The 22577-nt window shown below is 58.6% G+C and overlaps 1 protein-coding gene across 1 annotated transcript in view; it reads right to left on the bottom strand.

The window, feature by feature from the left end:
• The window catches only part of pi4kb (phosphatidylinositol 4-kinase, catalytic, beta), a 68463-nt gene that overhangs the window by 4893 nt on the left and 40993 nt on the right, over nt 1-22577 (bottom strand). The window contains exons 4-9 of the mRNA XM_041181561.1: nt 15559-15789; nt 11511-11738; nt 9086-9195; nt 3103-3207; nt 2642-2765; nt 1647-1912 (exon numbers count right to left, since the gene is read on the bottom strand). Coding sequence (XP_041037495.1) covers nt 1647-1912; nt 2642-2765; nt 3103-3207; nt 9086-9195; nt 11511-11738; nt 15559-15789 — 1064 coding nt within the window. The remainder of the gene's footprint in view (nt 1-1646; nt 1913-2641; nt 2766-3102; nt 3208-9085; nt 9196-11510; nt 11739-15558; nt 15790-22577) is intronic.

Raw genomic sequence — 22577 nt, 5'->3', positions numbered from 1 at the left:
AGTTGCGTTGGCAACAGGTGAGCAGACTTGGGCTAAATGTTATAAAAGCTACTTGCAAAAAAAAAAAAGAGGGGTGCACCTCTGAAGAATTTGCTTGCCAAGGGATAGCATTTGCCACAGGGCAGTTGCTGGGGAGGTCTTTTGACAGGAGAGAAAAGGGCTAGAAGTAGGGCACTTGCTAGGAGGTTAGCATTTACCGAGGACTTTGCTTAACAATGGATATTCGTCTTGGGTTGGAGGTTGCTGCAAGAACCCAGAAGTGACTAACGTAAGCATCGTAGGCTCAGGATTGCTGTAAGAATGCAGGTCAGTATTAGAATCCGATATTAGGGCTAAAGGTAATTGCCTTCAGGAGAAAGTGAACAGCCTTCAGAAGGAAGCTGTGTTCGGCAGGGAGCAGGGGATAGAGAGCGAGAGGGGCAGACGGAACGCTCAAGCAAGCAGCTGTGAAGTGTTTGGCTACAGCAGTTAAGGTGGGCCAGAAGCTTCGGTCGTTGAGGTAGACTCAAGGGTGTGATTGCACGGGACAGGGTGCAGAGGAGATTCACCAGGATGCTGCCTGGGATGAAACATTTAAGTTACAAAGAGAGGTTGGATAGACTTGGGTTGTTTTTGTTGGAGCAGAGAAGACTGAGGGGCGACCTGATCGAGGTGTACAAGATTATGAGGGGCATGGACAGGGTGGATAGGGAGCAGCTGTTCCCCTTAGTTGAAGGGTCAGTCACAAGGGGGCATAAGTTCAAGGTGGGGGGCAGGAGGTTTAGGGGGGGATGTGATGAAAAACTTTTTTACCCAGAGGGTGGTGAGGGTCTGGAATGCGCTACCTGGGAGGGTGGTGGAGGTGGGTTGCCTCACATCTTTTAAAAAGTACCTGGATGAGCACTTGGCATCGTCATAACATTCAAGGCTATGGGCCAAGTGCTGGTAAATGGGATTAGGGAGGTAGGTCAGGTCAGGTGTTTCTCACGTGTCGGTGCAGACTCGATGGGCCGAAGGGCCTCTTCTGCTCTGAGAGATTCTGTGACTGGGAAACTAGAGTTGAAATCTTAAAGCTGCAAAGAGATTTGTATGTATGTTAAAGTTATGCCGATTGAGTTAAAAGTCTCGAAGGATGTTGCAAATCAAGGGACCGGGATCAAGGAAAGGAGATGCCGGGAATTCTTCGCATCTAAGGGAAAGTCAGTCGATTGTGTCTTCCCTTGTCTGGTGAAATGTTATTCTCCAATCAACCTTTTTTCAGCTTGCACTCTGAATTAGTGACTGCCCTTTTTTCCCATATGGTTATTGTTTTGACAAGAATTTTCTTACTCCAGGGTTTAGTATAGACTCCAAACCCCTCGGCGGGGGGGGGAGAAGAGTGGCGCTAATTGGATGGCTCCTTCCAAAGAGCTGGCCAGCACATGTACGATGGGCCAAATGGCCTCTTCCCATGCGAGGATTCTACAATCAACTTGGCCGCTCCCTCTCCGTAATGCTCAGCGTTTTTAAAAGTCTAGTTTAGGGAGGTAAGTAATCAAAACCACCTTGAATCATCCACCCTACCCTAAATAATAACCTGGCCCACAATGCCCCCTTCGATTGGACAGGGCTCAGAATCAAGCAAAGGTCACACACAGGTCGGCTGTTTGGGTATAAACTCTGCTCACCTGTCCTTGACCTGGAGGAGGTAACAGACCAAGCAGTAGCCAGCACAGCTCTGTACGAAGTTCCGCTGCGCTGACAGGAACTCCTCCGTGGTGTAATTCCCATGCTCCTGGAGGAAGTAATCCAGTAAGGAGAGCTGGGACTGCTTTTTAATCTGATGGAGCGACACCGCGTTCACCACAGGCTCAATCATCCCGCTGTCGGCGGAGATCACCAGGATCTTGTAGGGCTTGATCCACAGCGGCACCCGCTCCACCTCCCAAATGGCCTGCAAGGAGTAGAGTAGAGGAGTTAAGAGTCTGGTTAACGTCTCGGCTACAGAGAGGGAGAACTCCCAGGGCAACGGGGGAAGGGGACCTCCCCCAACCCCTCTCCTTCCGCACGTGGCCCCGGTATTAGGCCGGGTCCACCCAACTGCTGGCAAGGCTGGCATTTGCTGCCCCTTGAGAAGGTGGCATTGAGCTGCCGCCTTGATCCACTGTAGACTGCGTGGCGTGGGTACACCCACGGTGCTTTTACCCTGCAGTGGTCTGGCACAACTCACTCGGCCAGAGGAACAGTTAAGAGTCAACCACGTGGCTGTGGGTCTGGAGTCATGTGTAGGCCAGACTGGGTAAGGATGGCAGATTTCCCTTCCCAAAAGGGGCATTAGAGAACCAGATGGGTTTTTTTTTTTAAAAAACAACAATCTGGTATGATCATCATGACTGAGACCGAGTGTTAATTAGTTATCAATTAACTGAATTGAAGTTCCCCCGAGCTACTGTGGTGGGATTTGAACTCTTGTCTCGGGAGCCTCTGGATTACTCATCCATCTGGTCCAGTCACATCACCGGCACCTCCCCCCACCACCACCGCTGGCTTGGAAGAGGCAGCAGGGTCAAACCCGGCACCATGTGGCACAGTCGGTTGGGATCCAATAGCCAGCAGAGGTCACCTGCCCTGCCTTCCCAGCCGGAATCGTGGACACACGAGTCACACGGATCAGACCACGTACCTGCAGCTGTTTCAACACCTGGTACGCCAAGAGCTCCTGGCGAAGGTCGTCGCCACACTTGACGATGACGGACAGAAGCCGCCAATTCGGGAAGTGACCGTACGGTGAGTTCTCTCGAATCCGCCTGCAAACGGGAAACGATTAGGTTAGGAGCAGGGGGCTAACATTTTAAAAACTCTGCGCGAGGCGACGCTTCCTGTCCGCGCCATGACGGGTCACTTTTTTTTTTTGGGGTCCACCTTTACCATTGTAAACTGCTATGTCAACCGTCACGGTGTCGTTATGGGCTGCCACCACAAGGTGGCTCTGTGGAACACTATTAAACCACTGCTTTAAACCCTCTCCACTGGAAGTGGAACGATCTCAACTTCGAGTCTCTCCGCACGGTTCCTGAGCACAAAAGGTTACCAGGTGACGTGCCCAGCCTTACCATAGGCTAATGTGGCCTCGCCAGTCCTTACCTGACTTTCTCCTGCCAGGGCTCTTTCAGTGCGACTGCGGAAGGGTCCTCCGGGTCCCGCTTAAACGTGGTGGGCGCGTGCGCCAGCTGCTCCGAGAGGCGTCGTCTGCAAGGTCAACAACAGAACAGCCAAGGAATAGAACAGGCTCCTGGAATGGTTACAGCACAGCAGTGGGCCATTCAGCCCGTCGTGCCGGTGCCGGCCCTCTGCAACAGCCACTCTGCTCCTCCCGCTCCCCGCCATAGCCCTGAAGATTTCCTCCCCCTTGGTTAATTATCTAATCCCGTCTCGGATTGAACCCTGCCTCCACCAGACTCTCAGGCAGCGCATTCCGGACCGTAACCACGCGCTGGGTGAAAACGTTTTCCCTCCCGTCGCCTTCAATCGGCGCCCTCTGGTTCTCGATCCTTTCGGAAGCGGGAACGGTTTCTCCCTGTCTACTCCGTCCAGACCCTTCCTGAATTCGAACATCACCACCCCCCCCCCCCCCATCCAATCACCTCTCGGCTTCCTCTCCTCCGAGAGAAACAGACCCCCTTTTCTCCAAACTATCCACGCAACTAAAGTCTCCCGGTGCGGGGACCGTTCTCGTGAATCTTTTCTGCACCCTCTCCACAGACTTCACGTCCTCTCTAACGTGCGGTGCCCAGAATTGAACACAATACTCTAGTTGAGGCCGAACCAGGGTTTTAGAAAGGTTGACCAGACTTGCTTCTGTACTCCCTGCCCCTGTTTATAAAGCTTAGGGTGGCTCACCCCTTATTAACCCCTCAAGCAACCTGCCCTGCCACCTTTAAATGATGCGTCCACATATACCCGTTACTATTAGCTCACTTTGCCAACGCCTGGAATTGGAAAATCTGCTGTAGGGCTGCCCCAAGCTCCCCCGACCTTTCATTTCTATCAGCTTCATGGCTCCGTAGGCCAACGCCTCCAATTCCTGTACCAGTCGCCTCTTAAACAGAGGGGGAGGGGTGGCTAGAATCAGGTTTCCGTGCCTAGGGGATCGCGCCCGCCCCTCGGAGAGTCAGGAGGTCATGGGTTCGAGTCTCCACTCCCCAGCCCAGTGCTGAGGCGGGGGGAGTGCTGCACTGCCGGCGGTGCTGTCTCTGGCTGGGTGTTAAGAGTCCCGCGGTGCTGTCGGAAGAGCAGGGGAGCTCGCTCAGTGTCCCGGGACAACGTTCCTCCCATGACCAGGCACTTGGTCACTCACCCAATTGCTGTTTGAGAGATCACTGGCACAGCTCTCACTCAAAAAAAGTGCCTTCAGATGTTGGAATCGCTATAAGTTAATATGCTGGTACAGCAAGCGATTAGGAAGGCAAACAGGATGTTGGCCTTTAGTAAAAAGGAGATGGAGTATAAAAGTAGTAAAGTCCAGGGCGATGTTGAGATCGCACCTAGAGTACTGAGTACAGCTGTGGTCTCCTTACCGATGGAGAGATAGACTTGCCCTGGGAGGAAGTTAAGAGAAGGTTCACTAGGCAGATTCCTGGGCTGAAGGGTCTTTGAGCAGGTTGGGTCTGTACTCATTGGAGTTTAGAAGGAGGAGAGGGGATCTTATTGACACATAAAAGATTCGGAGGGGGGTTCAACAGGGTGGAGGCTGAGAGGAGTTTCTCCCCCCCCACCTTGTGGGAGAGTCTACCAGCGGAGGGCACAGTTAAGGGGTCTCTCATTTAAGATGGAGGTAAGGAGGAAATTGTTCTTTCAGAAAGCCATTAGTGTTTGGAATTCTCTAGCCTAGAGAGCAAAGGAGGCTGGGTCATTGAATAGGTTCAAGGCTGAGTTAGACAGATTATTGATCGACAAGGGAGTCGAGGGTTACGGCGCACAGACAGGAAAGTGGAGTTAAGGCCACAATCAGATCAGCCATGATCTAACTGAAACAAAAACAGAATTACCTGGAAAAACTCAGCAGGTCTGGCAGCATCGGCGGAGAAGAAAAGAGTTGACGTTTCGAGCTTTTCTTCTCCGCCGATGCTGCCAGACCTGCTGAGTTTTTCCAGGTAATTCTGTTTTTGTTTTGGATTTCCAACATCTGCAGTGTTTTTGTTTTTATGATCTAACTGAATGGCAGAGCCAAATGGCCTCCAGCTACACCTAACATGATAAACAGTGGAAAGACCAATGTAAATGCTGAGATAATAATGCCTGTGGCCATTAGATGGAGCAGCTGAGTCAAGCAGAAGGACAGGACACAGGGACACAATCCTCTGTGGCTGCACCAGCCGGAGGTGGCTGGAGTACCCAAACGCTCCATGCACAATCCCATAGACTCTGGCTGCTCTCCCTGTCAGTCGTTACTCAGTGGCAACTCTCTCACCCCTCTCTGGAGTCAGGAGGACGTGGGTTCAAGCCCCAGTCCAGAACCCTGAGCCTCATGCTCCAGGCTGACACCCCCAGTGTCGGCCCGCTGAGGGAGCGCCGCGCTGTCGGAGGGTCAGTGCTGAGGGAGCGCCGCGCTGTCGGAGGGTCAGTGCTGAGGGAGCGCCGCGCTGTCGGAGGGTCAGTGCTGAGGGAGCGCCGCGCTGTCGGAGGGTCAGTGCTGAGGGAGCGCCGCGCTGTCGGAGGGTCAGTGCTGAGGGAGCGCCGCGCTGTCGGAGGGTCAGTGCTGAGGGAGCGCCGCGCTGTCGGAGGGTCAGTGCTGAGGGAGCGCCGCGCTGTCGGAGGGTCAGTGCTGAGGGAGCGCCGCGCTGTCGGAGGGTCAGTGCTGAGGGAGCGCCGCGCTGTCGGAGGGTCAGTGCTGAGGGAGCGCCGCGCTGTCGGAGGGTCAGTGCTGAGGGAGCGCCGCGCTGTCGGAGGGTCAGTGCTGAGGGAGCGCCGCGCTGTCGGAGGGTCAGTGCTGAGGGAGCGCCGCGCTGTCGGAGGGTCAGTGCTGAGGGAGCGCCGCGCTGTCGGAGGGTCAGTGCTGAGGGAGCGCCGCGCTGTCGGAGGGTCAGTGCTGAGGGAGCGCCGCGCTGTCGGAGGGTCAGTGCTGAGGGAGCGCCGCGCTGTCGGAGGGTCAGTGCTGAGGGAGCGCCGCGCTGTCGGAGGGTCAGTGCTGAGGGAGCGCCGCGCTGTCGGAGGGTCAGTGCTGAGGGAGCGCCGCGCTGTCGGAGGGTCAGTGCTGAGGGAGCGCCGCGCTGTCGGAGGGTCAGTGCTGAGGGAGCGCCGCGCTGTCGGAGGGTCAGTGCTGAGGGAGCGCCGCGCTGTCGGAGGGTCAGTGCTGAGGGAGCGCCGCGCTGTCGGAGGGTCAGTGCTGAGGGAGCGCCGCGCTGTCGGAGGGTCAGTGCTGAGGGAGCGCCGCGCTGTCGGAGGGTCAGTGCTGAGGGAGCGCCGCGCTGTCGGAGGGTCAGTGCTGAGGGAGCGCCGCGCTGTCGGAGGGTCAGTGCTGAGGGAGCGCCGCGCTGTCGGAGGGTCAGTGCTGAGGGAGCGCCGCGCTGTCGGAGGGTCAGTGCTGAGGGAGCGCCGCGCTGTCGGAGGGTCAGTGCTGAGGGAGCGCCGCGCTGTCGGAGGGTCAGTGCTGAGGGAGCGCCGCGCTGTCGGAGGGTCAGTGCTGAGGGAGCGCCGCGCTGTCGGAGGGTCAGTGCTGAGGGAGCGCCGCGCTGTCGGAGGGTCAGTGCTGAGGGAGCGCCGCGCTGTCGGAGGGTCAGTGCTGAGGGAGCGCCGCGCTGTCGGAGGGTCAGTGCTGAGGGAGCGCCGCGCTGTCGGAGGGTCAGTGCTGAGGGAGCGCCGCGCTGTCGGAGGGTCAGTGCTGAGGGAGCGCCGCGCTGTCGGAGGGTCAGTGCTGAGGGAGCGCCGCGCTGTCGGAGGGTCAGTGCTGAGGGAGCGCCGCGCTGTCGGAGGGTCAGTGCTGAGGGAGCGCCGCGCTGTCGGAGGGTCAGTGCTGAGGGAGCGCCGCGCTGTCGGAGGGTCAGTGCTGAGGGAGCGCCGCGCTGTCGGAGGGTCAGTGCTGAGGGAGCGCCGCGCTGTCGGAGGGTCAGTGCTGAGGGAGCGCCGCGCTGTCGGAGGGTCAGTGCTGAGGGAGCGCCGCGCTGTCGGAGGGTCAGTGCTGAGGGAGCGCCGCGCTGTCGGAGGGTCAGTGCTGAGGGAGCGCCGCGCTGTCGGAGGGTCAGTGCTGAGGGAGCGCCGCGCTGTCGGAGGGTCAGTGCTGAGGGAGCGCCGCGCTGTCGGAGGGTCAGTGCTGAGGGAGCGCCGCGCTGTCGGAGGGTCAGTGCTGAGGGAGCGCCGCGCTGTCGGAGGGTCAGTGCTGAGGGAGCGCCGCGCTGTCGGAGGGTCAGTGCTGAGGGAGCGCCGCGCTGTCGGAGGGTCAGTGCTGAGGGAGCGCCGCGCTGTCGGAGGGTCAGTGCTGAGGGAGCGCCGCGCTGTCGGAGGGTCAGTGCTGAGGGAGCGCCGCGCTGTCGGAGGGTCAGTGCTGAGGGAGCGCCGCGCTGTCGGAGGGTCAGTGCTGAGGGAGCGCCGCGCTGTCGGAGGGTCAGTGCTGAGGGAGCGCCGCGCTGTCGGAGGGTCAGTGCTGAGGGAGCGCCGCGCTGTCGGAGGGTCAGTGCTGAGGGAGCGCCGCGCTGTCGGAGGGTCAGTGCTGAGGGAGCGCCGCGCTGTCGGAGGGTCAGTGCTGAGGGAGCGCCGCGCTGTCGGAGGGTCAGTGCTGAGGGAGCGCCGCGCTGTCGGAGGGTCAGTGCTGAGGGAGCGCCGCGCTGTCGGAGGGTCAGTGCTGAGGGAGCGCCGCGCTGTCGGAGGGTCAGTGCTGAGGGAGCGCCGCGCTGTCGGAGGGTCAGTGCTGAGGGAGCACCGCACTGTTGGAGATTCCATCTTTCAGGATGAGACATTAAATCCCGTCTGCCCCCTCAGTGGATGTAAAAGATCCAATGGCTGCTATTGGAAGAAGGGCGGGGGTCAGTGAGAGGAGTTCTCCACCGATGTCCTGAGGCCAATATTTATCCCTCAACCAATAACACTTTAAAAAGACAGATGATCTGGGTCATTATCACTTGACTGTTTGTGGGATCTTGCTGTGTACAAACTGGCTGCTGCCTGTCTGACATTACAGCAGTGACCACACTGCAGATAAAGTCTCTCACTGGCTGCGCAGCTCTGAGGCCTCCTGCAATGGTGAAAGGTGCCAGAGGAATATAAGTCTGTCTCTTCCCCAAAAGCACACCCACCAACCCAAAAATCTGCGGCTCCTTTCAGTCACCAGGGAGGGGTCAGGCGAATGCAAAACGCTGGCTTTTCAACTGCGGTGGCTGTACGTTGCTGAACAGGGGTTGCCGAGTTCCTCGGGTCGGTCAGTGAGCAGGCAAGATCAGCCACTGGGGGACGGAATCAAGTCCCCAGTCTGTGCCAAGGGAGCAATCGGAGGGCCGCTCCAGTCACCCTCAACAGCCTGAAGACTAGACCCCCCTCCTCCCCTGCCACAACCCCAGCTGCTCGCCAACACTGCAGACGTCTGCCAATGGCACCCCAGTTCTAAACCGCGCCAGCACCTCCCACCGTCTCCCACCCGTCGCCACTCCTCCTCCGACAGGGATGAGCAGAAAATTCCCTTCGGTAAACATCGGGGAAGGCTGAAGCCATAGTCTTCAGTTCCTCTCCGGCCCGTCTCTCTCTGGCAGGTCCGAGCGTGAAGTCACAACTTCAGTGTCACATCGGAACCTCGGGATGAACTTCTGCCCTCAAACCTGCGTCATCCCCAACATTAGCCAGTGCCATCTCCGTAGCGTTACCCGGCTTCACCCCCATCTCAGCTTTCCTGCTTCGGGGAAACCCTTATCCGTGTTCCGACTCGCCCTGTGTTCAGCGGGGACCCTCCTGTAAGCCTCAGCCCACCCGATGCTCTGCAGCACCCAGTGCCCCAAACCGACCTGCACCCAGTCCCGGGTCTCTCGCCGGAGGGAGTCACCGATTCTGTGTCCGAGTGATCCAGCCTCCGGGAGGGCAGAGAGAGCGAGCGGGAACTGGGCATGACGAGCACGGTGAGCACGAGAAGTAAACAGACAGGTACCTGATATCGCCAGCAGCGATAAACACGGGCTCCTTGCTCTCCTGGCTCGTGATGCTATCCACGGAAAACTGCGAGATGTTATCGCTGCTGTTGGTGTGGATTTCGGGAAGCTGGTGGGAGGGGAGGGAGGAGGAGGGAGAAAATAAAAACAGGATTAGAACCAGCATCCACAGGACAAGTGCGCCGCACGGTTGGGGGTGTCGGAGGGTCGGCGCCGAGGGAGCGCCGCGCTGTGGAAGGGTCAGCGCCGAGGGAGCGCCGCACTGTCGGAGGGTCAGCGCCGAGGGAGCGCCGCACTGTCGGAGGGTCAGCGCCGAGGGAGCGCCGCACTGTCGGAGGGTCAGCGCCGAGGGAGCGCCGCACTGTCGGAGGGTCAGCGCCGAGGGAGCGCCGCACTGTCGGAGGGTCAGCGCCGAGGGAGCGCCGCACTGTCGGAGGGTCAGCGCCGAGGGAGCGCCGCACTGTCGGAGGGTCAGCGCCGAGGGAGCGCCGCACTGTCGGAGGGTCAGCGCCGAGGGAGCGCCGCACTGTCGGAGGGTCAGCGCCGAGGGAGCGCCGCACTGTCGGAGGGTCAGCGCCGAGGGAGCGCCGCACTGTCGGAGGGTCAGCGCCGAGGGAGCGCCGCACTGTCGGAGGGTCAGCGCCGAGGGAGCGCCGCACTGTCGGAGGGTCAGCGCCGAGGGAGCGCCGCACTGTCGGAGGGTCAGCGCCGAGGGAGCGCCGCACTGTCGGAGGGTCAGCGCCGAGGGAGCGCCGCACTGTCGGAGGGTCAGCGCCGAGGGAGCGCCGCACTGTCGGAGGGTCAGCGCCGAGGGAGCGCCGCACTGTCGGAGGGTCAGCGCCGAGGGAGCGCCGCACTGTCGGAGGGTCAGCGCCGAGGGAGCGCCGCACTGTCGGAGGGTCAGCGCCGAGGGAGCGCCGCACTGTCGGAGGGTCAGCGCCGAGGGAGCGCCGCACTGTCGGAGGGTCAGCGCCGAGGGAGCGCCGCACTGTCGGAGGGTCAGCGCCGAGGGAGCGCCGCACTGTCGGAGGGTCAGCGCCGAGGGAGCGCCGCACTGTCGGAGGGTCAGCGCCGAGGGAGCGCCGCACTGTCGGAGGGTCAGCGCCGAGGGAGCGCCGCACTGTCGGAGGGTCAGCGCCGAGGGAGCGCCGCACTGTCGGAGGGTCAGCGCCGAGGGAGCGCCGCACTGTCGGAGGGTCAGCGCCGAGGGAGCGCCGCACTGTCGGAGGGTCAGCGCCGAGGGAGCGCCGCACTGTCGGAGGGTCAGCGCCGAGGGAGCGCCGCACTGTCGGAGGGTCAGCACCGAGGGAGCGCCGCACTGTCGGAGGGTCAGCACCGAGGGAGCGCCGCACTGTCGGAGGGTCAGAACTGAGGGAGCGCCGCACTGTCGGAGGGTCAGTACTGAGGGAGCGCCGCACTGTCGGAGGGTCAGTACTGAGGGAGCGCCGCACTGTCGGAGGGTCAGTACTGAGGGAGCGCCGCACTGTCGGAGGGTCAGTACTGAGGGAGCGCCGCACTGTCGGAGGGTCAGTACTCAGGGAGCGCCGCACTGTCGGAGGGTCAGTACTGAGGGAGCGCCGCACTGTCGGAGGGTCAGTACTCAGGGAGCGCCGCACTGTCGGAGGGTCAGTACTGAGGGAGCGCCGCACTGTCGGAGGGTCAGTACTGAGGGAACGCCGCACTGTCGGAGGGTCAGTACAGAGGGAGCGCCGCACTGTCGGAGGGTCAGTACTGAGGGAGCGCCGCACTGTCGGAGGGTCAGTACTGAGGGAACGCCGCACTGTCGGAGGGTCAGTACTGAGGGAGCGCCGCACTGTCGGAGGGTCAGTACTGAGGGAGCGCCGCACTGTCGGAGGGTCAGTACTGAGGGAGCGCCGCACTGTCGGAGGGTCAGTACTGAGGGAGCGCCGCACTGTCGGAGGGTCAGTACTGAGGGAGCGCCGCACTGTCGGAGGGTCAGCGCCGAGTGAGCGCCGCACTGTCGGAGGGTCAGCGCCGAGGGAGCGCCGCACTGTCGGAGGGTCAGCGCCGAGGGAACACTGCGCTGTCGGAGGGTCAGTACTGAGGGAGTGCCACACTGTCGGAAGGTCAGTGCTGAGGGGGCAGTATAGGGCATGCTACCCTGACAGAGGAGTCAACTTTCGGACGAGACATTAAACCTTTCGGGTGGATGTAAAAGATCCCGCAGTCCCTATTGGAAGAGGGGCGGGGCGAGCTCTCCATGGTGCCCTGGGGCTCAATATTTATCCCTTAGCCAACATCACTAAAAAACAGATGATCCGGGTTTGTGATCACATTACCCTATGCGCAGTGTGCCGTTTCCTACGTTACGTCGGTGACCTGGCTGCTTGGCTGCCAGTGAAGCCCATCGGGGTGGACCCGAGGATGGGGGAAAGGCGCCGTGGGCACGTGGGCCCTGCTCACCTCAACCTGCAGCTCGCCGATGTCGTCCACCGACCAGGCCTCGTCGTCGTTGTCATAGTTGGGAACGGTGCTGAAGTTGCCGGCCCGCTGCTCGTGGGCGCAGCCGCAGTCCGGCAGGTTCTCCACCGAACGCGTGCTGCGGATACGAATCTCAGGGATCCGGGCGGGCACCGGCGACATCTCCAGGTTGTCGCACTCCAGCACCTCGACGTAGATGAGGTATGGAGCCTGACGAGGAACAGCAGCAGATATTAGAGTGGGGCGGGGAGGAGAGTGGGGGTCCCAAACTCTCACTCTCTTAACAACACACACATTATAATCTTGATAGCCAGGCGGTGAAGATTTATTCACGGTGTTAAACTGTACAAGTATATATTTTCTAACTCAACCACCACTGGGTCCTTAAGTCTCTCTTTATAACTATGTGCTCACGTTACAACCAAATCAATCCTCTTTACCTGCACATTGTTAACCACAACTGATATACAATTAACACACTTTGAATGAGGGGGGGGGTGCAGAGGTGGGTGTGTGGGGGGTGCAGAGGTGGGGGGTGTGTGAGGGGGCAGAGGGGGGTTGTATGGGGGGGGGGGGCAGAGGGGGGGTGTGTGTGGGGGGGGCGTGTGTGGGGGGGGCAGAGGGGGGGTGTGTGTGGGGGGGGGCAGAGGGGGGTTGTATGGGGGGGGGGGCAGAGGGGGGGTGTGTGTGGGGGGGGCAGAGGGGGGGGTGTGTGTGGGGGGGGCAGAGGGGGGGTGTGTGTGGGGGGGGCAGAGGTGGGGGGTGTGTGAGGGGGCAGAGGTGGGGGGTGTGTGGGGGGGGCAGAGGTGGGGGGTGTGTGGGGGGGGCAGAGTTGGGGGGTGTGTGGGGGGGGCAGAGGTGGGGTGTGTGGGGGGGGGGCAGAGGTGGGGTGTGTGTGGGGGGGGCAGAGGTGGGGTGTGTGGGGGGGGGGCAGAGGTGGGGTGTGTGGGGGGGGGCAGAGGGGGGGTGTGTGTGGGGGGGTGCAGAGGTGGGGTGTGTGTGGGGGGGGCAGAGGGGGGGGGTCTGTGGGGGGGGCAGAGGGGGGGTGTGTGTGGGGGGGGCAAAGGGGGGGTGTGTGTGGGGGGGGCAGAGGGGGGGTGTGTGTGGGGGGGGCAGAGGGGGGGTGTGTGTGGGGGGGGCAGAGGGGGGGGGATCTGTGGGGGGGGCAGAGGGGGGGTGTGTGTGGGGGGGGCAGAGGGGGGGTGTGTGTGGGGGGGGCAGAGGGGGGGTGTGTGTGGGGGGGGCAGAGGGGGGGTGTGTGTGGGGGGGGCAGAGGGGGGGTGTGTGTGGGGGGGGCAGAGGGGGGGTGTGTGTGGGGGGGGCAGAGGGGGGGTGTGTGTGGGGGGGGCAGAGGGGGGGTGTGTGTGGGGGGGGCAGAGGGGGGGTGTGTGTGGGGGGGCAGAGGGGGGGTGTGTGTGGGGGGGGCAGAGGGCGGGTGTGTGTGGGGGGGGCAGAGGGCGGGTGTGTGTGGGGGGGGCAGAGGGGGGGTGTGTGTGGGGGGGGCAGAGGGGGGGGGTCTGTGGGGGGGGCAGAGGGGGGGGGTCTGTGGGGGGGGCAGAGGGGGGGGGTCTGTGGGGGGGGCAGAGGGGGGGGGGTCTGTGGGGGGGGCAGAGGGGGGGGGTCTGTGGGGGGGGCAGAGGGGGGGGGGTCTGTGGGGGGGGCAGAGGGGGGGGTCTGTGGGGGGCAGAGGGGGGGTCTGTGGGGGGCAGAGGGGGGGTCTGTGGGGGGCAGAGGGGGGGTCTGTGGGGGGGGCAGAGGGGGGGGGGTGTGTGGGGGGGGCAGAGGGGGGGGTTTTGCCTACTGCGGCCCTGTAACAAGCATGAACCCTCCGCCCCCACCACTGTTATTCATTGAGGGCACTGTCCCCATCAAACACTCCCAGGACAGGTACAGCACGGGGTTAGATACAGAGTAAAGCTCCCTCTACACTGTCCCCATCAAACACTCCCAGGACAGGTACAGCACGGGGTTAGATACAGAGTAAAGCTCCCTCTACACTGTCCCCATCAAACACTCCCAGGACAGGTACAGCACGGGGTTAGATACAGAGTAAAGCTCCCTCTACACTGTCCCCATCAAACACTCCCAGGACAGGTACAGCACGGGGTTAGATACAGAGTAAATCTCTCTCTACACTGTCCCCATCAGACACTCCCAGGACAGGTACAGCACGGGGTTAGATACAGAGTAAATCTCTCTCTACACTGTCCCCATCAAACACTCCCAGGACAGGTACAGCACGGTGTTAGATAATGAGTAAAGCTCCCTCTACACTGTCCCCATCAAACACTCACAGGGCAGGTGAAGTTGTCTCAACTCAAGAGCTATCTAATTAGTCCCACTCTCTCCGCCTGCTCTTCCCCTATAGCCCTGCCAATACTCTTCCTTTTCAAGTATGTCTTCAATTTGTCTTTGAAAGCCCCACTACCCATTGTTACAGGAGGTTTCCTGTTTGGTAGCAGGTTGATATAGTGATGGACATGGCGATTGTGGGGACAGGCTGGGCATCTCCCTTATCCACTGTGCTCATCTGTGTTTCAGCACCTCCCACCCCCTAAGCATCAGCACATTCAAAACTTCGCTGCCTCAGTTTCCTAAATCACACCGAGTCCCGTTCACCCATAACCCTCCGTGCTCACGGACCCACACTGGCTCCTGGTCCGGCAACACTTCGATTTTTAAATTCACATCAAACCCCTCCTCAACCCCTATCTCTGTAACCTCCTCCAGCCCCTACACCCCTCCCTATCTCTGTAACCTCCTCCAGCCCCTACACCCCTCCCTGTCTCTGTAACCTCCTCCAGCCCCTACACCCCTCCCTATCTCTGTAACCTCCTCCAGCCCCTACACCCCTCCCTATCTCTGTAACCTCCTCCAACCCCTACACCCCTCCCTATCTCTGTAACCTCCTCCAGCCCCTACACCCCTCCCTATCTCTGTAACCTCCTCCAGCCCCTACACCCCTCCCTATCTCTGTAACCTCCTCCAGCCCCTACACCCCTCCCTATCTCTGTAACCTCCTCCAGCCCTTACACCCCTCCCTATCTCTGTAACCTCCTCCAGCCCCTACACCCCTCCCTATCTCTGTAATCCCCTTCAGACCCTACAACCCCTCACTATCTCTGTAACCCCTTCCAGTCCCCACACCCCTCCCTATCTCTGTAACCTCCTCCAGCCCCTACACCCCTCCCTATCTCTGTAACCTCCTCCAGCCCCTACACCCCTCCCTATCTCTGTAACCTCCTCCAGCCCCTACACCCCTCCCTATCTCTGTAACCTCCTCCAGCCCCTACACCCCTCCCTATCTCTGTAACCTCCTCCAGCCCCTACACCCCTCCCTGTCTCTGTAACCTCCTCCAGCCCCTACACCCCTCCCTGTCTCTGTAACCTCCTCCAGCCCCTACACCCCTCCCTATCTCTGTAACCTCCTCCAGCTCCTACACCCCTCCCTATTTCTGTAACCTCCTCCAGCCCCTACACCCCTCCCTATCTCTAAACTACTCTAGCCCCTACACCCCTCCCTATCTCTGTAACCCCCTCCAGCCACGACACCCCTCCCTATCTCTGTAACCACCTCCAGCCCCTACACCACTCCCTATTTCTGTAACCTCCTCCAGCCCCTACACCCCTCCCTATCTCTGTAACCTCCTCCAGCCCCTACACCCCTCCCTATCTCTGTAACCTCCTTCAGCCCCTACTTCCTCCGATTCCCATCGCTCCACCATTGGCGGCCGTGCCTTCAGCTGCCTGGGGGGTGCCCTGAGCTCTGGAATTCCCCTGATAAACCTCTCCGACCTCCTCTCTCCTTTCTTTAAGACGCTCCTTAAATCCAAACTCTTTGACCGAGCTTTTGATCAAAGGTCCCTAATATCTCCTCCGGAGGCTCTGGGCCAGATTCTATTTGATAACTTTGCTGTCTGGTGCCTCGGTGTAAAAAGAAATGTGTTGGTTCGATTTGAGAGACGCCCTCGTCCTGTTACTTCTGATAACATCGCGGGAGTGGACGGGAAGCGGCTAGGCGAGTACCAACCTTGTCCTTGGAGTTGAGGACCACGGCCTGGTTGTGGGGCACCCGGACCACATGGTGATCGAAGCCGGACGTCGGGAGCCAGACTCGGGACGGAAGTTTGTGGTTGAGCAGCGACAGCTCCGAGATGAGCCTCTGCGTCTTCTGCTCCTTGGTGGTCAGGGTGACTAACCTCTTGCCGATGCCCATCAGCGACTTGATGAACTCCCTCTCCGGTGCCAGCCTGGCGGGTTGCTATGGAGACAGAGGGGAAGAGGGTCAACATGGGCAGCGTTGGCAGGGAGCGAAGTTGTACAGCTTCAGAGGTCGCTGTCACGTGGCTCTACAAGAAGGTGCCCTGCATTCAACATACGCATCTCAAAAGACACACACAACTCGCTTTCGGGTAACATCGTCACGGAGTTAAAACGTTCCTACGTCACAGCACTTTAAAAAATACTTCACAGGCTCTGGGATGTCCTGGGGTTGTGAAAGGCGCTATCAAAATTCAAACTCTTCCTCCTTAAAACAACCCGAAGGCGCTTCACAGGAGCGATATTTTTAAAATCAGACAAAGGCTTTTCCATTGAGTCAGACAAGGGGATATCAGGGGTAGGTCACAGAATCTCAGTGCAGAAGAGGCCCTTCGGCCCATCGAGTCTGCACTGAAAGCTGGTGACCAAAAGCTTGACCAAAGAGGTCGGTGAGGAGAGACAGAACATAAGGAATAGGAACAGGAGTAGACCATTCGGCCCCTCGAACCTGCTCCACCATTCAATAAGATCATGGCTGATCTTCTGGAGTTTCCATTCCCACATTCCCATCTACCCCCAATAGCCTTTGATCCCCTTGCCTAACCAGAATCTACCTACCTCTGCCTTAAAAACATTCAATGACCCCTCCTCCACTACCTTCTGAGGCAACGAGTTCCAAAGTCACAAAAAACAATTTCTCCTCATCTCTGTCCTAAAAGGGCGACCCCTGATTTTAAAACAGTGCCGCCCTAGTTCTCACCCACAAGAGTAAAACATCCTTTCCATGTCCACCTTGTCAAGGCCGTTCAGGATCTTGTAAACTTCAATCAAATCACCCCTCACTCTTCTAAACTCCAGTGGAAACAAGCCCAGTCTGTCCAACCTTTCCTCATAAGACAACCCACTCATTCCAGGTATCAATCTAGTAAACCTCCTCTGAACCACCTCAAATGCAGGGGGGGAACAGACAGCGGGAGAGGAGAGAAAGGGAGAGAGAAGTGGAGAGGCCTCAGGAGGGAATTCCAGAGCTCAGGGCCCCCAGGCAGCTGAAGGCACGGCCGCCAATGGTGGAGCGATGGGAATCGGGTGATGCGCAAGAGGCCGGAATTGGAGGAGCGCAGAGATCTTGGAGGGTTGTAGGGGCTGGAGGAGGTTACAGAGATAGGGAGGGGTGTAGGGGCTGGAGGTGGTTACAGAGATAGGGAGGGGTGTAGGGGTTGGAGGAGGTTACAGAGATAGGGAGGGGTGTAGGGGTTGGAGGAGGTTACAGAGATAGGGAGGGGTGTAGGGGCTGGGGGAGGTTACAGAGATAGGGAGGGGTGTAGGGGCTGGAGGAGGTTACAGAGATAGGGAGGGCTGTAGGGGCTGGAGGAGGTTACAGAGATAGGGAGGGGTGTAGGGGCTGGGGGAGGTTACAGAGATAGGGAGGGGTTGTAGGGGCTGGGGGAGGTTACAGAGATAGGGAGGGTTGTAGGGGCTGGAGGAGGTTACAGAGATAGGGAGGGGTGCAGGGGCTGGAGGAGGTTACAGAGATAAGGAGGGCTGTAGGGGCTGGAGGAGGTTACAGAGATAGGGAGGGCTGTAGGGGCTGGAGGAGGTTACCGAGATAGGGAGGGCTGTAGGGGCTGGAGGAGGTTACCGAGATAGGGAGGGCTGTAGGGGCTTGAGGAGGTTACAGAGATAGGGAGGGCTGTAGGGGCTGGAGGAGGTTACAGAGATAGGGAGGGGTGTAGGGGCTGGAGGAGGTTACAGAGATAGGGAGGGCTGTAGGGGCTGGAGGAGGTTACAGAGATAGGGAGGGGTGTAGGGGCTGGAGGAGGTTACAGAGATCGGGAGGGGTGTAGGGGCTGGAGGAGGTTACAGAGATAGGGAGGGGTGTCAGGGCTGGAGTAAGTTACAGAGATAGGGACAGGTGTAGGGGCTGGAGGAGGTTACAGAGATAGGGAGGGGTGTAGGGGCTGGAGGAGGTTACAGAGATAGGGAGGGGTGTAGGGGCTGGAGGAGGTTACAGAGATAGGGAGGGGTGTAGGGGCTGGAGGAGGTTACAGAGATAGGGAGGGGTGTAGGGGCTGGAGGAGGTTACAGAGTTAGGGAGGGGTGTAGGGGTTGGAGGAGGTTACAGAGATAGGGATGGGTGTAGGGGCTGGAGGAGGTTACAGAGATAGGGAGGGGTGTAGGGGCTGGAGGAGGTTACAGAGATAGGGAGGGGTGTAGGGGCTGGAGGAGGCTACAGAGATAGGGAGGGGTGTAGGGGCTGGAGGAGGTTTCAGAGATAGGGAGGGGTTGTAGGGGCTGGAGGAGGTTACAGAGATAGGGAGGGGTGTAGGGGCTGGAGGAGGTTACAGAGATAGGGAGGGGTGTAGGGGCTGGAGGAGGTTACAGAGATAGGGAGGGGTGTAGAGGCTGGAGGAGGTTACAGAGATAGGGAGGGCTGTAGGGGCTGGAGGAGGTTACAGAGATAGGGAGGGGTGTAGGGGCTGGAGGAGGTTACAGAGATAGGGAGGGCTGTAGGGGCTGGAGGTGGTTACAAAGAGGGGGGATGGGGGAGCAAGGAGGAATTTGAAAATAAGGCTGAGAAGTTTAAAATGGAGGGACACAGCAACAAACCAAAAGACCACCCCAAACCTCTCCTAATGAGCAACACAACACCGAGTACTCCATCTGAAAGTCACCCTCACGTGCCAGCCTGGTGAGCGGGTGCTGACGGGTGGGGAGAGGCAGAGGGAAGTCACAGGGAAGTCCGAACCCACGGTGACACGGAAACCAGGGTTTAAAAATCTCAGTGACTCGCACTGCCTGAAGACTCAACCAAGGAGGATAGATGAGAAACTAAAACCCGTGGCAACCAAGGGTGGCATTGGGAATCAGGTAAAAGGGGGAAAATCTCCCACATTTGACGCTCTTGTGCCATCTATATGGGCGCAGTGGGGTGTAGAGATGTGAATGGGACAGAGGTGGGTTCAGGTGTGGGGTGGGGGGGGGGTTAAGGATGGAACTTGGGGAGGTTGGGGGGGGGGTGGTGGTGGTGTGTGTGAATCAGAGGGTGGGCCAGCACAGCCTGCAGCCCCCTGTCAGGGCATCGAGGCACCATTACAGGTCGAGCAGGCTACCGGGAGATGCACCCCCCACCCCCCCCCCCCCCCCCCCCCCCCCCCCCCCCCCCCCCCCCCCACCGCCCCCACCCCCACAGGACACGGAAAAGCCAGGACAGTTTACAACCTGAGAGGTGTGAGCTCGTGCCCATGAAATCGAACAGAGATGGATAAAACCCTTGTTGAGTGAGGGCGTCGAGGGGTATTCAGCCAAGGCAGATAAAAACGGAGATGCGACGCAAGTCGCTCGGATTGACTGAGAAAGGCCTGCATTTCTGTAGCACCCATCACAACCACCAGGTGCCCCGAAGTAGTTCACACCCCCCCCTTTTTTTTTTTATAAAATTCATTCATGGGACGTGGGTGTCACTAGCCAGGCCAGCATTTATTACCCATCTCTAGTTGCCCCTCGTTCAGAGGGGCATTTAAGAGTCAACCACATGTGCTGTGGGTCTGGAGTCACATGTAGGCCAGACCGGGTAAGGATGGCAGATTTCCCTTCCCTAAAGGGGGGGGCAGGAGTGAACCAGATGGGGTTTTTACAACAATCGACAATGGTTTCATGGTCACCATTAGGATTTTTATTGAATTTAAATTCCACCATCGGCCGTGGTGGGATTCGAACCCGGGTCACCAGAGTATTACCCCGGGCCTCTGGATTACTAGTCCAGCGACATCACCTCTCCCCAATGAGATGTTTTCAAGCGTAGCAGTTGCTATAACGTGGGAAATGTGGCAGCCAATTTGTGCACAGCAAGCTCACGCAAACAAAAACACAAGATGACAGTCTCTTTTTGCGATGTCAACTGAGGGATAAATGTCGGAGGGGAGGGGGGTGGTGGGGGGGGGGGGAAGCTCCCGCCATTTTGCCTCGAAATAGCGGCCGTGGGGGTCTTTTATGTCCAGGCGAGGGGGCAGACGGAGCTCGGGGATAGCATCACATCCGACGGGCTGAACGGTTTAATACTTGAGGGGCTCCGAGAGCCGAACAGCCTCCTTTGAAAAGCGGGGATCCCCCAGGCGTCAGAAGGCCACGGGATTTTGGGGGGGGGGGGCAGGTTTCGCACGGAGGGAGCCGTGCCTATGACACATCAGCTGTCAACGCACTGAAGAGAAACTAACACTCGCGAAGCTGCGCTGAGCCGAGCACTCAGACACAAGACATCTGGGGCCCGCCTGCTTTCCGTCCGGCGTCTGGTTCGCTAACCGGCACACATCTGGCTGAAATTCTAAAGCACTTACCCAATAGACTAAATGGGGTAACCTCACAGCCACCAGAACACCTCAGGAGTACCCTCACATTGTACGCCAGCCTCGGAATGATAGAAGCACACGGCCTAAGAGGCCAGCTGGTCCATCGTGCCCGTGCTAGCCCTTCGAACGAGCTGTCCAAATCCACCCAGAACGGTCACACAGAGCGTGGGGGAGGCAGCTATTCGGCCCATCCAATCAGTGCCGGCTCTCTCCGAGAGCGACTCGCCTCGTCCCTGCTCCCCACCCCCCCACCCGCCCTGCGAACCTCCCTCTCTCTCTCCAGGTAATCACCTGACTCCCTTTTGAAAGGCTCGACCGAACCCTGCCTCCGCCACGTGCTCTCGGGCGGCGCGTGCTCCAGATCCCAGCCACACGGCGGCACAAAGACGCTTCCCCTCCTGTCGCCGTTACTTCTTTTGCCAATCGCCTTAAAAAAAAAATCGGTGCCCTGAAGCCTCTGATACCCGGAACCGTTCTCCTGAACCTTTTCTGCACCCTCTCTTTGGACAACTTCACATCCTGCCTCAAGTGCAGGGCCCAGATTTGGACACACGACTGGTTAATAAAGTTTTAACATGACCATCTTGCTTTTGTACTCTATGGAACCGATTAATAAAGCGCTGAAAATATGTTTTTTCTTGTCTTATTCAGTATATGTCAATTTACCTTCAGAAATTATATTGTAGTGACAGGGACGACCTATATATCAACACAAGTGACTGGGTGAGATTAGGGCCATCAATATAAGATAGTCACTAGTAAATCCAATTAAATGTTTGGGTAGACAGTGGCATAGTGGTATTGTCACTGGGCTAGCAGGATAATGCTTTGGGGACGCAGGTTCAAATCCCACCACGGCCGCTGGTGGAATTTAAATTCAATGAATAAAATCTGGAATTGAAAAGCAAGTCTCAGTGATGGTGACCGGGGCAACCATCATGGATTGTCGTAAAAACCCATCTGGTTCACTCATGCCCCTTTAGGGAAGGAAATCTGCCGTCCTTACCCGGTCTGGCCTACATGTGACTCCAGACCCACAGCCATGTGGTTGACTCTCAACTGCACCCCCCTGAAAAGGCCGAGCGAGGCCACTCAGGCTCAAGGGGGCAGTTCGGGATGGGCAACAAATACTGGCTTTGTCCGTGACTCCCACCACATCCCGTGAAAGGATCTTTTAAAAATCCGTTGGGGGAATTCAGGAGGAGCTTCTTCATCAAGTGGGGGAGAATGTGGGACTCGTTCCACGTTCTCACGTGGAGCAGAAACACCAGCACGGGGCAGAGGGGCCAAGTGGCCTGTTTCTGTGTCGCGTCCGTATAACATTCAGTGATCACGTGGCAAGGTCCGACTGATGTGTGACACCATCAGGAAATGGTTTAGGGAATCCACAGAGAGGCAACGAAAACAACTGGTCGGGTTGAAGAACAAAATGGCCATCGTGGCACCATTGTGTCACCGGCAACAGAAGCAACTTGTTTTGGATAAGGCCCACCACCACCACCACCGCATCAGCCGCCAAGCACCCAGGCAGGAAGAAGAAACGAAAGGGAAGGAAAGACACTCGATTGCACAGTGACAATGGAGGGGGAGCAGTGACCAGGGCTTGAGAGGCGCAGAACAATGATCATCTTTCCGAATATCAAAAAGGCATCCTAACCCACAGCACTCTTGTGGCCTGCAAAGGTTTTGGTTCCAATATCTGAGGGAGGTTATACCTGCACTGGAGGCGGAACAGCAAAGGTGCGCTGGATTGGTCCCTGGGACGAGGGGCTGAGGGAACTGGAGTTTATAGTTTGGAAGAATGAGAGGCGATCTTATTGAAAGCCACAAGATTCAGAAAGGGCTCGACAGGGCTGCACACAACAGGTTGTTCCTCCTGGCTATGAAATCTAGAACACGGGAGGACAGTCTCAGGGTAAGGGGATGATAATTCCGGACGGAGGAGGAGGAAGAGAGGTTCCTTCACTCTAAAAGGGTTGTGGACCTTGGGAATTCTCTGCCCCAGGGAGCTGTGGGTGTCCCATCATTGGATCTATTCAAGGGCGGGATAGATTTAATTGAGGAATTATGGGGAGCGGAGAGCAAAATGGAACTGAGGCTGTTGATCAGCCACGATCGTATCGATTGGTGGAGCGGGCTCGAGGGACCCTATGGCCTACTCCTGTTCCTATAGCTTGTCTCTTGCAGCACTGGAATGGTCAAGAACTAAACAAAATCTTCCAGCAAACTTCCCTCTCCTTTCCCAGCACTCTGTTCAATATAAAAAAGACCAGGAGGAGGACATTCAGCCCTTTTGAGCCTGACCGGTCATTCAATTAGATCTTGGCTGATCTGCCCCCTCGAGCTCCATTTAGCCTCCCTCACGACCTAACTCCGAATACCTAACAAAAAAATCTATCCATCTCAATTTTGACATTTTCAATTGACCCGCAGCCTCAACTGG

This window comes from Carcharodon carcharias (genome assembly GCF_017639515.1).
Source record: "Carcharodon carcharias isolate sCarCar2 chromosome 36 unlocalized genomic scaffold, sCarCar2.pri SUPER_36_unloc_1, whole genome shotgun sequence".
Classification (NCBI taxonomy): Eukaryota; Metazoa; Chordata; class Chondrichthyes; order Lamniformes; family Lamnidae; genus Carcharodon; species Carcharodon carcharias.
Note: the sequence above shows the minus strand (reverse complement) of the source record. Positions and strands in the feature narration are given on the sequence as shown.